The sequence below is a fragment of the Acomys russatus genome, chromosome 6 (genome assembly GCF_903995435.1).
Source record: "Acomys russatus chromosome 6, mAcoRus1.1, whole genome shotgun sequence".
Classification (NCBI taxonomy): domain Eukaryota; kingdom Metazoa; phylum Chordata; class Mammalia; order Rodentia; family Muridae; genus Acomys; species Acomys russatus.
Window position 1 is genome coordinate 9,385,037 of NC_067142.1, and position 16,363 is coordinate 9,401,399.

At 37.0% G+C, this 16,363-nt stretch overlaps 1 protein-coding gene across 1 annotated transcript in view; it reads right to left on the reverse strand.

Moving 5' to 3' along the window:
• Positions 1-16,363, reverse strand: part of LOC127190912 (contactin-associated protein like 5-1-like) — a 721,994-nt gene that overhangs the window by 79,996 nt on the left and 625,635 nt on the right. The window contains exon 20 of the mRNA XM_051148186.1: positions 1,577-1,707. Coding sequence (XP_051004143.1) covers positions 1,577-1,707 — 131 coding nt within the window. The remainder of the gene's footprint in view (positions 1-1,576; positions 1,708-16,363) is intronic.

The following is a 16,363-nucleotide window of genomic DNA, read 5'->3' on the forward strand; positions in this document are numbered from 1 at the left end:
ATTCTCCACAGTTGAGTGGAGAGTAGGATATGACTTTCTCATGTACTCTGGTGCCTCACATTTGACCATGTCCCCTGGAAAGGGAGACCTTGTAGCACTCAGAGGAAGGACAGCAGGTTACCAAGAAGAAACCTGATACCCTATGAGCATATACAGGGGGAGGTAATCCCCCTTAGGAACAGTCATAGGGGAGGAGAATAAGGGGAAAATGGGAGGGATGGAAGAATGGGAGGATACAAGGGATGGGATAACCATTGAGATGTAACAAGAAAAAAATTAATTAAAAATTTTTTCAAAAAAGGTAGTTAGTCTGCTTGTTTGTTTTTGGTGCATTCAATAATTATTTGGTTTGTGCTTTAGGGAGCTATTTGGTGGAGCAACAAAGGTGTTAAAATGACTACAACAACTATTTGCACTGGCATATACCTTAAATCTCAGCATTTGGGAGGCACCTGTGAGTTCAAGGCCACCATGGTCTACAAAGTATGTCAAGGACAGCCAAGGCAACACAGAGAGAAGCTGTCTGAAAAAAAAAAAGACTACAACATAATAGCATGTTGTATCTGTGCTTGTGAGAAGGCCAGGAGATCTGACTCACAGGCATTAAGGCAGGCCTTTGAGCTCTGGGCTATTGAGTTTAGCATGTGAGAGAGAGAGAGAAAACAAACTCTCAAATCCAGGTAGGAAGAGATATGTTAATAAGAATGTGTGATGCCTCTTTTAAAGGATACATAGTTCTCAGAGGAAGAAAACGAAGTCATTTTCTAAAAGAGAAATTGCCATCTCATATGTTGGTGGCAAAGAAAGAGGAAGAAATTTGAAGTGACAATTTAGAGCAAATACAATGGATAAATTAAATTTGCCTAAGAAAAATAATGATTGTCAAGCTGAATAACATTTCCATTTTATGTTATGATTAAAGGGAGGTAGTCTAGACTTTGGGTGGACTTTATTAAGATCTGCCCTGCTCTGCTGTTGGCTCTTTGTACAATGTTACTATTGGTACACAGAAGCTTACCACATTGTTTTCTCAGACAGCTCTGCCTGTGCACACATTAACCCTTCAAAACTTTCTCTATCATTATTACCCAATGAGCTCTTCCTTGTCACTACCACCCAGTGTGCACTAGGAACTAAGTGCATGTATAGAGGAGATCTGTGTCTTCCTAAGGGCTTCCACATCACCTGTGCCATTCTCTGCAATGATCAGTACCACATGTCCACTTCCCTGGCAAACCTTGCTATAGTCTTCCATACTTTCCTCTTTGCACCCATGCCTTCTTCACTCAATCTGACTAAGAGCTGATTAAATGTGAGCACAATTAGACTTTCCAGTGTTTCCTGCTCTCCAGTAGTTTCTGATGAAATAGCTATGCTGAGGGATTCAATAATGTGCCTTTCCAGCTATATTGCAGGTGACTGTGGTGCTGGTGGAATGGTGGACCATGGCTAAGGGCCAGGTTGAAGTCTGGGGCAATGTTATATACTCCAGTGTGTGGCTTGGTCAGAAGCTCAGACATGTTTGAATCAGGAGCCTTGGCATATAGGCCGAGTGGAAAGATGAGAAATGAAATACCTGAACAGAAAGTTCTGGTCCCTCTCGGCTAATCTTCAACTGATGAACCCTTCTGTTGGCCAAATTCTCTGTGCTGGTGGTGAGCACATGAGTTTCTTCCTTGCTTACTCCATTGCGAATTTGTAAACTTCCTTGAAAGAAAAAAAGGAGTTTTGTTGTTAGAATTAAGAATAGCAAGTACAACATAGAAAGATGTAATCAAATTGTTCATAAATTGGCCATTTCTGTTTTCTGGGTCTCAATGAATATATAATATTATATTTTAATCCATATGTTCATCAGAGTTGAACTATGAACATCAGAATAGAGATACTAATTAAAATTAGGTGTGCATTTGTTGCTTTTTGTATGTGCCATTTTAAATTAAAATGCTAGTTTCGGATCAGCACAATGGAGCACACATGTAATTTCAGCACTGTACGTGCTGAACCAGGAAGGTCAGGCTTTCAGGTCAGCTGGAACACATAGTGAGACCCTGGATCATAAAAGCACCTAGAAAGAAAGGGGAGGAAGAAGGGGTCAGAAAGGGAGGAGAGGAATGGAAGTAAGAGATCAACTTTGACAAGCACACCTATTGACTGGCTTTGTAATTTGAATGTGAGATCATGAATTTGGCATGGTTATTATCATGATCGCTTGCACTCACCTTCCTTCTGAGCTTGAGAAAGAAGAAGCCTCTTTGTTTTCACCCACTGCTATGTAATGTCTCCAATTTATACATGGTCAGGTTAAAGCATGGTAACCATTCTAACTTTTCATGGCTCCTTAGGAAGTTCAAATTTTACCAGGATAGTATTTTTCCATGAGGTCGGGAATTCAGACCACTGAACCTCAGTGCTTAAATAATGGAAGGAAACTAAAAGGGATTTAGGAGAGTCTGGAAATTCATATAAAGGACTTTCCTTTTTTTTTTTTTTTTGTCTTCCTGTGTGTGAGGATGAGGAACAGGATTCAAGAAGATAAAGCATTACAGTGTAAACAGAATGACAGAATGACCACTGTGATATGAATATTTTTGAAAGCTACGGTATAGGGAAAAGTGCCATGGAAGACCAATATTCATTGGCTTCTTTACCCTATGAACGTTTACTCATTTTACCTCTCCAACATAGCTATCTGAGATAGGTGATCAGAGGTGCTCAAGTGTGTAATGCATGTTGCTTTGTGTATTCCTGTTGAGTCAGCTGCACTGTGCAATTGCAGTTTTCCCCAGCCATGAGAAAGTCTCTCTTTGAGTACCGAGGAGAGCAAAAAATGTGAACACATTACAGTGTCATACACTGAGGAACATTAAGTATAAAAATACATTTACTCAAATGTGTGAGCCAATAAGTATGATTCTAATCCATCCCTTTATATTTCCTCATTTATTTGACCTTAATCAACCCACTAATTTTTTCCATTGTTGGTATTCATATGAAAACCACAGTCTGTGCTTAAGATTGATATTCCTAGTCACTGTCCCAGTACCTGAATCCTCTTTTCCTTTCTCTCTACATTTCTGCGATAGTGAATATTCATTGTCTCTGTCTTCCCTAGGGTTCTCCATGCCGCATTCATCCCTCAAACCTGCACAATGATAAACATTTTAGGTTTATAGTAACAGAGGTAGTAAACTATCACAGAGAATGCACTACAAAAATAACACACTAAAGAATGGGCTAAGTGCCAATGCAGGTCACAAGTGCATTGACAGCAATGCATCATACTGTATTTCTGTCCCACTTGGTCTAATTTTTCTCTCTAGTACATTAGCAGTGTTGTGCATACAGGAGATACCACCTGTGCAAGAATATGGGCATTGAGTCGTCCTTTACCACGTAAAAATTAAAAATGAAAGTGATATTTGGCCGGGTGTAGTGGCGCACGCCTTTAATCCCAGCACTAGGGTGGCAGAGTCACGTGGATCGCTGTGAATTTGTTGCCAGCCTAGACTACAAGTGAGTACAGGACAGCCAGGGCTACACAGAGAAACCCTGTCTTGAAAAACCAAAAAATTTATACAAAAAGTATTTTTTGAAATGCAGTTAGCTCCTCTTTTCTAAATATATTCCTGAAATAGACATTTGCAATAGAATGCATGATGGTCTCCAGAAGTGCCCCATGAAGCTTCAGTGGATTAATTTAACGTTGATACACTCAAATTCTACCTAACTTCTTTTTCTTCCTTTTTTATAATATGGAGCCAATTTTATATCTTTATTCCTTCCTCCTGTCTCTGTGCCTCTGTCTGTGTCTTTCTCTTGCTCTGTCTCTGTCTTTCTCTCTCCTCTCTCTCTCTCTCTTTCTCTCTCTCTCTCTCTGTCTCTCTCTCTCTCTCTCTCTCTCTCTCTCTCTCTCTCTCTCTCTCTTTCTCTCTCTCTCTCTCACACACACACACACCCTGTGTGTGTGTGTTAAAGATGTTTTACTACAGAATTGACTCTCTCCAAAGTTGTTTTCTGACCTCCACACACATGGTATGTCATTTCTACACATTCATAGAGAAACACACAATGAATATTAATGTAACTTTAAAAAACTTTTATTGAAAATTTTAGTGTACAATTTCTACTTAAAATAAAGCCTAGAACTAAGTATAGTGATGAGGATTTTTTTTTTTAAAAGATTCACATTCACATCCTAAAAAGTGCCCTTGTCAAACTGGACAGAACTGCATGATTTGCCTTACCAAACAAATTTCATCATGGCTGAGTTTTGCTTTGCATGTTATCTAGAAAGTTCTTTCCTTTTATCCCTTCATTTTACAAATAGAAGTAATCAAACCAATAAAAAGAAAGTGTTGTGAATTGAAGAACATTTTTAGTGTATTTACTTAATTTTTAGAGTCAGAAGTAGAAAAAAAAATCTAGCTGGTTCCAAAGCTCATAGTTTCCTTTAGAATGAAACAGCCCCAATGACTCACTTGTCCCCTTGCTTTCAAATGGGGAGAAGTTTTCACATTAGGCTTCTTTCCCCATCAGAATTCTTATCCTCCAGAATTCAGCATGATGTTTTTTCTCTCAGGAAACTACCTGAACTTTCCAAGCTCAGAGGTCTGTTATCATTTCTATCCTATCATATGCTGTACTGTACTGAATATAATCTTCAAATTCTCTAGAAATCAGGACCTATCTTTGGTGTGTGTGTGTGTGTGTGTGTGTGTGTGTGTGTGTGTGTGTGTGTGTGTTGCAGAAGTTTATTTGTATATAACTATATAGTATGCTTATATGCCATGGTACATACCCAACTGTGCACCTATGAAGCCTAAAGGTCAATACTGAGTGTCTTCTTTGGTTTATCTCCACCTAAGTTTTTGAAGCATCATCTCTCATTGGTTGACTTAGAGTTCACTGGCTGGTTCTACTGTTTGGCCACAGACCCCTATAAATCCTTATGCTTTCACATTCTCAGCACTTTGATTTTAATTGTAGCTCATCAGGTATGGATTTTCCAAAAACATTGGGCATCTTTACTCAGTTCTTCATGCTTGCACCACAAGCAATTTTTTGGTCAGGCCATCTCCCTAGGGCTTTAAATATATATTTGGTATCTTTGTGAAGTATATACCTTTAAAAAGATTTTAGTCTAGTTGAAGAGACTTAGGTAAAAGATTTTATGGTTTCTGTGAAATGTCTATCAGGTATAAGGTACTTAAGTTCATATTAAACATGTTTGCCATTGAATTAGGAAGTAAGACTTCAGGATATAAGATGTATCTCAATGGTAAAGCATTTGATTTCCTTATGCAAGAGCCCACTTTGATACATGTAATATCTCTCCATCTTCTACATGCATGTATTTTTATAAAATATAGTCAAAATAAGCATGCAACTATGAATCAATACTAAATAAATTGTTTCAATAGCTCTTCAATGCTCTCAGACTAAGCCAATTATTTCAACAGGGATAGAAGACCCTGTGCAATCTTTTGCCACCTTAACTTAAATTTAGTTCTCCCTTAAAATTAATTCTCTGTGCTTTGCTCACCCATTAAGCTCTCTGAGCCCCATTTTCTCTGTTTCCCTGCTATGCCTAAATTGCTTAGACATACCTCTGGATTATTATATTTGTTGCTTATTCCAGCTGGACTGCTCTTATACATCTTTGCCATGAAGAAGCAGCTCATTTACTAGTTTGATCTAACCTGGTCAAAAAAATGTTTCTTATGCACACAGACACCAATTTTTGCACTGTTTGCTGCCATCTATTGTCATAGAATCAATAGAAGCAATATTTTTTATTGCTACGAACCACAGATCTTCCATAATATCAATTAATTATATATCTCCCCATGCTTTACTCGTTTAACTTCTTTCTCTAAGACACAGTCTCATTTAGATTCACGGTTAACTTACTCTCAAGAATAACAACCATGTTCAATATTTTCAGGGCCTACCTTCCCTCAACTTGTTGAAGTTGCCCAGGTTACTTCCATGACCATCCCTAGACAAGTTTAAGTTCCTTGACCTATTATGGCTCACTCTTTGTGTAGCAGAACCAGAACCAATAACTCTGCTCTTAGTGGGTTTACTGAGAGAAGAAAATGTAAATAATATGGCACATTAAAATTCATGGCCATCAACTTTAAGTGACTCTTTCTGATATGGCTTCAATTCTGTGTACTTCCTTTGTCTAATCACCTATTGGCTCAGAACCTTTAACACCTATCTTCTTTCTCAGATCTCAGGTTTTCTTTCTCATTCCTCAGTCTCAGCTAGTGACATTATTTTTTTAAGAACACAGAAGCAATCAAATAATAACATTTGTAATTCGTCCATGGTATCCACTGTGACCTGTTAGCTCCATAATTTGGATGCTCAGCCATTCTTTCTGTTAGTTCTTGTTTATGTTTTGTTTTTTGTTGTTGTTGTTTTGTTTTGTTGTGTGTGTGTGTGTGTGTGTGTGTGTGTGCATGCATGCACAGTTCTGTATAACTGTAGGTGAACACATGTATAATCAGAAGACAATGTCACATGTCCTGACTTTGCTTTCCACCTTTAATGAGACAAGGTCTCACTTTTGACACTGCATATGCTTGAATAACTGTTCTGTGAGTTCCATGTTTTCTCCAGTCTCTGCCTCCTATGCATCCTGTTAGGAGTGCTGAAATTATAGACATGCACTATTGGGTCTGGTTTCTATGTGGGATTGTGGGGAAATCAAACTCCGATTCTCAAATTATGCTGCAAATGCTTTGTCCACTGAGCCATCTTCCCAACTTCTCCATTGTTAGCCATGACAAGCAAACTACCTATGCTCTCAGGTAATTCCAACTTATACATTTTTTCCCATCCTTTATGCCTAGTTAAAGATACTACTTAAAGAACCAGTATTCCTCACTCCTTTATAATCTGTATTTGTTTTATTGTATCTATAAACACAATCTCTTTAGCATTCTTTACAGAAAAGAAACATTCTTAATTTCCTTTGCCTTAGCGTCTGCTTTATTTGCTACACTTTTCTGGTCTACACTGGAAATCTCTTGGCTCTACCTGAGCTTCCCATCTCCACTTTCTGTGTCTTCAGTGCTCTCATTCAGAATCCTATCAAATTTATTTAGGCATTCCTGCAAAACTTCTAATGTTAATGTCATCAGTAACATTTCTGAATCCAATTACTCATTCACAATCCATATCTAGTTCTTGTTAGTATTTCTCATTGTCCTACTCTTTCATGATAAATTCATTATGTTTACAATATTTCTGTCAATTTCTTCTCCCATTTTATGGCTGTTTTTTCTTTTGCCTTGTCTTTGCTTGATGTTGAAATCGCATGGTATGTGCATCCCTGAATGTCTCTATAAGCTACACTAGATCAACCGATATAATCTTGGAGCCCCATATGCCCCTCTTTTAAAATCATAGGGTGGCTGGGACAAGGCTATTCTGGAGGCTACAAGTTTAAAGTTAAATTATCATAAACCATTTTTGAAGGCTCTAGCAGAGCAGGAAGTGTGTGTGTGTGTGTGTGTGTGCGTGTGTGAGTGTGTGTGTGTGTGTGTGTGTGTGTGTGTGTGTGTGTCTGTTGAATATTTTGATTTCTGGAACCTGCTGGCAATCCTTGTTCCTTTTCATAAGTCAGCATCACTCCTAACACAGTTTCTTTCATCAGGTTGAATGGCCTTCTGACCTAGCAAAGGATGTTTCTGTGCCTCTGTGTACATATCTCCTTTTCCTTAAAAAGACTGTAGTTATTGTGTTTAGCTCTTACACTGGTCCAGTAGAAATTTTTCTTAACTAAGTATATCCTTTAATATCTATTTCCAAATAAAGTCATTCTGAATAGAGTAAAGTTGTTAAATAGGCATGAGGTGTTTCAAACTTAATGAGTTATTATTATCAATATAACTTAAATATTATGGATTACTAAGTGTTGTTTCATGGACTCTCTTAAATATTAAATATTGTTTTCATACATTGTTATTCAGTCATTGAAACTGTTTAGAATAAGGTTATAACTGTTTGAACTGTTTGATTCCTGGCACTGAAAAAAAAAAAAAAAAAAAGACAACCACAATATAAACAGCAAAATCACATACATATTATTATTTTACATGAAATTTAAATAAGAAACTTAAGTCTCTGGAATAAATCTGGACATTTTAACACTAATCATTATATGTACATCTTTTCTCACATTGCATTAAGGCTTATATTTTCATTTCATTTCATCATGCTAGCTTGTCCCCTCTTAGATGCCACCATTCCTCTATGGCATACAAGTCTTTAGATCAATAAATACAAGTATACCTCTTTGGTTTTATTAATCGAACCAGAAGCAGTACACCTAACTTGAAATCTATATATGCCAATTCTGAAGGCATATGCTCATTTCTAGGGCTAGTATTTACAATGGCTTCTACCAGTTACTGTTAAATGCAGTGATATATTTATAAAATTATAAAAGACACATATATTGTAAAACCCTACAAAATTCCTGTACTATCATCAAAATGCCTATACAGCTAAAGGTTAACTACAAATTTACTATACTATTTATCAAAATTTTACCAACAACAATTAATAAAATAGAATCCTAAATTCATAAGGACTCACATACGACCCTAAAGAGTAAAAAGAATTTTAATAAAAACAAAAACAAAACTGTCATGAATGTAAAAAAAATGAATGTAAAATAATATTGTAATTTATTTACAAAGGAATGACACAGTCATAGACTCAGAGATCTAGATCTATACAATTTTATATATGTGTAATAATATGAATGTATATGTAAAATATTTAATAAAAAATTTAAAAATTAAAAAAATAAGACATCCATGATCATTATTAAAAAAAAAAAAAGAACAAATATAAAATCTCTCATTTGGTGGAGGTAGACAGATAAGTAGAGAAATGTGCAGGGATTTTTTTTTTTTTCAAAAAAAAAAAAAGAGAGAGAGAGAGAGAGAGGGAGAGAGAGAGAATAAAGAGCTCAGAGCCAGATTCATATACACAAAAAAAAAAAAGCTCAATGTTGAAAAATATTTTTGCTTATTCGTTGAGAGTTTCATAGATGTATTCTGATTATATCCATCCCATACCCTTCTAGTTCCTGCCCGACTAATTCTTTACAAATCTCAAAGTATACACAAAGGGAAATAGACTGCCTATACAGAAAATGGTGATGAAAGAACTAATGAAAAACACACAAAAGAAAAAAATGAGATCTATTTTAGATCATGTTCAAAAGATGACATAGAACATAATAAAAACTAAAGTGTATGATCTAAAATTACAAAACTCATAAAGAAAAATATAAAAATGTTTTCTTAAAAAAATGAAGAAAAGATTAAATATGATACCAGTTTAGAGATAAGTTGGACTATGTCAACCTGAGATGAAGGTTGAAGAGCCAAGAGATAAAAAGTGTTAGCAAGACAGCGAGGGAAAAGGAACTCATGTAGAATATGAGTCTTAGACTCATAGGGCCAGGGGCAGCCTGGGTGCCAGAGATCAGCAAGGAAAGTTACTTGTGTGCAAACCTTATGGCATGAGTTCATGCTCCAGAACCCATAGAGAAGGAGAAAACTAAGTCCTGAATGCGGTCCTCTCATTCCCCAAGTGTACTTTGGAACATATACCCCCCCACAGAAAAATAACAAATAAATTAAATATCATTTTAAAAAGCTCAGAACAGCATATAAAAAACTAAAACATAAAAATGGTAGCACACAGAATGGGAAAATGACTTCCAAACAAATTATCTACCAAAAAGTTTACTAATATCTAAATATATAAAGATTGTACTACTCAACAGCCATACAAAAGAAACAACCTGGCTTAAAAGGCACATACAGAGTGCATATTTCAAGGAAGACTCACACTATTCAAAATGGGGAAAACACCTGCCTTAGATAAATGGGAATCAAAATAATAATGAGAGATTATCTTTTATTCATTGGCATGTGTTTTCTAAAATGACAAGAGATAACAAGAGGTAACAACACAATGAAGAAAGACAAACTCTTGTAGAATATGCATGAAAACATATATTATATAGCTTTTTTTGGAAACAAAGTGAATAATTTGATACAGTGTTTAAGATATGGGAGTTATGATATGGTTCAGAGGATAAAGGTACTGACTGCCAATATAGGAGAAATGAAGGGAGAAGGGGAGAATGAATGTTTGCAAGTTGTCTTCTGACATCCACGTGCACACTGTCATGGCATGTGAATACACACACACGCACACACACACACACACCAAACAAACAACTAATTAAATAAATAAAAATCTTACAATGAATCTAGCACATGGTTTCTCTATCTTGTATATATGTACACACCCAAACACACACACACAAATTCCAACTAATATAAATAAATGATTATTTCAAGGAGATAAGTCCATCTCACCTGCCTTACTGTTTGAGATATGCTCAAATATGATGCTAAATGCTAGAGGTCTGTTGAGGCATGAATGAGAAAAATGGAGTTTGTGTGTACAGAGGCTTGGAAAAGAACAATTATCAAAGAACATACACCTCCAGTTAGAAGAGGAAGAACAGGTTTTGAGGATATACTGATAACTTGAAATGTAACTGTTAACAGCTGATGCGCTTATTACAGAAGCATAATTCATGTAGTCTGCATATACTGAATCTTTTTGTCAACTTATAGTGGTAAGCTGGGAACTGGAAAGAAGGGTTAGCACTTACAAGCATGTATTATTCTTACTGAGGGACTGAGTTTAGTTTCCAGCACCCATGTGAGGAAGCTGACAACAGGCTACAATTTCAACTTCAGGGGCCTGATGCACTTCTCTGGCCTCTGAGTGCACCTGCACACAGGTGCATACCAACATACAGATACACAGACACATATGTACTATTAAAATATAAATAAATATTTAAAAGTAGAATGAGATCATTCTGTTTTTTTAATCTAATATTTGGAAGCATATTGGCACAACTCTAATCTGTGAAAGTCATAGTCACCTGGCAAGAAAGGTAAATATAGTTTATTCTGCACAATTTCTATCTTGGATGATGGGAAGGCAGATTAGAGGGAAGAAAGTCAGCTACCCTAGAGCTGTTTGAGAATTTCTCCTGAGTCAGTAACCTCTAGGCTTCCCTCATCCACTCTGACCTTATGGATATTTTGTGTTCAATTCATTCCTTATTCAAAGCAACCATGAAAATCCTCAGTGGAAGAAATAAGTGGGCACAATGGCCTCTAGAACACTCAGTGGATGGCCATCAGTTTACTTTATTCTGCTGCATTCTAAGCCCTATAGTATGAAACAATTATCTTCTTATATTTCACTGCTTCTGTTTATACTAGCACAAAATATCCCACTACCTGTCTTAATTTAAGATCAAAATGTGTTTGCACAGAATCAAGTCCCATTTCCACATTGTAATGCAAACCATTACCAATTCTCTGTAGCACTCTGTTGTAATCTATTTCATTATGTCTTGTTTCATGATATGGGAGCCTTTCTTGAATGGAAGGAAGTACCCTGAATGAGGAAATTAAGACTTTCTTTAATTTTAACATCTGACTTGATAGACATTAGATTTTAGCTGTTGACCTGACACAATCTGAAATAACATAGAATGAAAGCCAAAGTTGAACAATTGTCTACATCACCTTAGATGGTGGGCACATCTTTCGGCTGCTGTCTTTACTTTTAATTGAAGCAGAAGGACCCAGCCCACTTTTAGTGACAATATTTCTGAACTCTTTATATAGAAGAGGAACAAGCAAGCAAGCAATGAAACAGGGAGGCCTGAACACATTTATTTCTCTGTGCTTTTGACAGTAAATGCAATGTGAATAGCGTTTTTTTTTCTCAGCAGCCTATGTGATGTCTCTACAATGATAGCCAATGATGTAGAAATGTAAGTCAAATAAACCCTTTTCTCTCTAATTTGTTTTTTGCCAGAATGTTTCAATCCAGAAACAGAAATGAAACCAGAATAGGTGTGAACAAATCTAATCCAATTCCTTGCTTCAGACCTAAGCTTTGTGCTCAGTCTGCACATGTATTTGAGACACTGGGTCCTCAGGAGATACATGGAGATCATTTATTTGCTTAGAGATCCCAGTAAGCTAATAAAGATGTGTCTTTCTTTCTTTGGAGACCAAATTTAAATTCACTTCCATTAAAAGGAAAACATTTCTCATATTTGTATATGATATATGTGGTTTGAAAGCAACAGTCTTTAGGACACAATGCAGTAATTAGCCTTTAAAGAAGTCCCAATGTGGCAGTTTTATGAATTTCATATTATACTTTATGATCCAATTTCTTTTGACTATAGACATTTCATAAAGGCACTTAAAACTTTAAAATATCTAGCAGTATTATCATTTATATGTGTCTTTGAATACTCTTCAATTGTTTCACTGTCCACATACACTGACAGAATGAAGGAAAGAAAACTGTTTGACCATCTGAGGCTGAGTGCCTGGTTGGTGGAATGCTGCTGAGAGGTATTCATTCCCTCTCATGAGGAACTCCTGCTCTCCAAGCTCTTCATCTCTTTTTGGTCTTGTGAAAGGTTCAACCTCTTCAGGCCAAATATTGATATGTTCTACACAAGGTGAGCAACACTCTGCATGCACAGTGATCAAGACACCCACGAATAAACGCAAGGCACCAGGGAGCAACAGAGAAACACAAGCAGTCATTTCATGGTGGCCAAAAGAATTACTTTAAAAGAGGTGATCCACATCTAAGCAAGGAAATCACAAAGTGTTTGGAGGAGAAATTTTTTGAATTGTTGTCTGGAAGACTATGTAAAGCTCAAGAAAAGGCATAGTCTGTAGGTTGCTTGTTAGACAAATATGAGGACGTGTTTTTTAGTCACAGCATCGAAGAAAAAGCTGGGCACAAGGTATACACCTCTAACCTCAATGTCATATAAAGTAGAAATATGTTGATTCCCCAGATTTTGTTGGCCAAACTTAATTCTACCCATTCAAAGAGTTTTGATTTGGGGGAGACACTATCTGGAAAAATAAGAAAGTTGAAAGCCATAGAGTAAAAACAAGAATCCTTCTGACCTGCACACCTCGGAACATATGTGCACATAAACACAAACACCCACATATGTATAACACATGCAGACCTATGCAAAAACACAAACAGTAAAATCAAGAGACAATATTAGAATGCTTTATTAGAGAAAATAATATGTTTTAAGTAAACATGAAAATAGGTTCAGTGGAAACAGCTCAATGAGTAAGGGCTCTTGTGCAAGCATTCGGGGTCTGAGTTTGAATCCCCAGCACTAACCTAAAAGCTAGGTATGATATTGCTTGCATATAACTCAAGCATATTAAAAGTACAGAAAAAGATGGGTCCTGGGAGGTCTTTTCAGTCAGCCTTTGATTCAGTGGGAGATTCTGTCTCAAGGGCTTAAGGTAGAAAATGACAGAAGAAGACTTCAAATATCTGTTTACTGCATGTGTGCAAATGGGCATAAACACACACACACACACACACACACACACACACACACACACACACCATCTCATTTGTAAATTCCTCTCAAATTTAATCTGAAAAAGGGATCATGCCTGACTTATGCCCTTCCTGGAGCAGGGAAGGTATGCCAGGATCTCATTCCTGTCTTGATCACCAATGTTGCACCTAGTTTGTATCTCTAAAGAGCTTGAATGCAGGTAAGCTGGGGCTGCAGCTATATAGTGTCATGTAAGAGTGATTTACCTCAAACTGACTTTTCTAATGAGCAGCCTGTAGTCCTACACATATAGATGAGAAACTGCTGTTTTATCTTTCCCTTAAAAGCTTGTCTGAAAATTAAATAGAATATGGAAGGAAGGAGGAACAAGGCTAGTGTTACAGAAAGCAGGTTGGAATGCTTTTGAGTTTGGATGGATGGTAAGCATGTATGTGAGGATAAATGGAAGACAAAGCCTAGGAGAAGTTTGTGATATAAACAAAACTGGCCCTATGGAAGCTATTCAAACTTTGAGCTTTGTAGAATACCAACATTAATGTACTAAATAGTGCTCTGGAGAGTCAACTGTGAATGGCAGATCTGAAACATTACTACCACTTGTTTATGGGTTGGGGTGGGTCATAGCCAAACCACTGTACAATCACTCTACAACACATGAAGCTGAACACTACTCTATCCAGTAACTTGTTATAAACAGTGATCTCTTAAGAATCTATCTTATTTAGGGTTAATATTTCCTGTAATGAAACACAATGACCAAAAGAAAGTTGAGGAGGAAAGGATTTATTTGGCTTAAATTTATAAAACTGTTTTTCCACCACAGGAAGCCCAAAAAAAGGGACTCAAACAAATAAGGTACCTGAACACAAGAGCTGATGCAGAGGCCATGGAGATGTGCTGATTACTGGCTTACTCCTTATCGTTTGCTCAGTCTGCATTCCTATATAACCCAGGACCAGTAGCCCAGGTATGGTACCACGAACAATGGATGGGCCTTCTCCCGTCAATCACTAATTAGGAAAATGTTTTACAGGCTTTCTTCCAAGCTAATCTTATAGAGGCATTTTCAAAATTGAGGTTCTTTCCTCTCAGATGACTTTAGATTGTATCAAGACATAAAACTATCCAGCACAATTGAAACCTTTTCAGTTCTATATACAAATATATTTCCATTAAGCCACCACCTTTTATTTCTCATTCATCACAACGATCTCACATTAAGAATGTAAATACTTTAAGGGGAGGACATCCTATTGGGACTTTAAATGAGAGAAGCATGGGAGAATAGCAAAGTAGAAGGATACAGGGGGTCCTAGAAATCTACAAGTAGAACATTATGATAGGCAGATGTGGGCCCAGGGGTAACACTCAAACTAAGGCACCAGCCAAGGACAATACAGGCGGTAAATTTTAAACCCCTACCCAGATCTAGCCAATGGTCAGAACATTCTCCACGGTTGAGTGGAGACTGGGATATGACTTTCTCACGAACTCTGGTACCTCACATTTGACCATGTCCCCTGGAGGGGGAGACCTGGTGGCACTCAGAGGAAGGACAGCAGGTTACCAAGAAGAGACTTGATACCCTATGAGCATATGCAGGGGGAGGTAATCCCCCTCAGGAACAGTCATAGGGGAGCAGAATAAGGTGAAAATGGGAGAGAGAGAAAAATGGGAGTATATAAGGGATGGCATAACCATTGAGATGTAACAAGAATAAATTAATAAAAAAATTAAAAATAAATAAAAAAATAAAAGTCTAACAGTCTTTACAACAAAATTCCAACATAACAAAACTTCGATTCATTTAAAATATCCAGTCTCTTCTTGGTAACCTGCTATCCTTCCTCTGAGTGCCAAGAAGAGACTTGATACCCTATGAGCATATATAGGGGGAGAAAATCCCCCTCAGGAACAGTCATAGGGGAGCGGAATAAGGGGAAAATGGGAGGGAGGGAAGAATGGGAGGATACAACGGATGGGATAACCATTGAGATGTAACAAGAATAAATTAATAAAAAATTTTTAAAAATCCAGTCTCTTTTAAAATCTAAAATTTCTTTTAAAAGTTAAAAATATCTCAGCTGAGCACAGTGGCCCATGCCTGTAATCCCAGCACTTGTGGACGGAAAGGCAGGTTGGCCCCTTTGTGTTTAAGGCCAGCCTAGTCTACAAAGCAAGTCCAGTAAGCCAAGGCTACACAGAAAATCTCTGTCAGAAAAAAGCAAAACAAAAACCAAACCAAACCAAAACAGCAACAAGAAAATACAAAAAAACATAAGTTTGAAACGTCTCAACTGTGGGCTCATGTAAAAATTAATTATTAAAAAACAAGAAAAAAAAGATAAATCCTTTACCTTTTTACGCCAGCGGAACCTGGCCAAAGTCACAATCTGAACAAAACAAAGCAAACCATGTAAATAACCAATTGTCTAATGTCGGAATCCACTTATAATCTTCTTGCCTTGAGGCACTTTTGGATTCATCTTCAGCAGGACATGCAAATTGTCTACCAGGCTCAGTCATTTCATGCTCTCTTTGCTGCCATCCAGTGTTACTGGCAACCCCAAAGTGCTGGGGTTTTCTTGCCTACATGGACCCCACATTCATTAACAGCTACTCCTTGACTATCTTTAGGGACTCCAGACCTAACACACAGTGTCAAGACTCGGCTGCTTTCTAGGGACCTTTATGTCTTCAAAACCATTTAGACTTATAGAAGTCATACAAAACCAAGTACAGATGCCAATAGGAGGTACAACCTTGGCCACTTTTGAAACAGGTTTCTGTGTGCTGTCCCTGTGGAAACATATCTAGAAGATTTCACCTTGATGATTATGGTCTCTTTTTAAATAACAGTTGATTCCT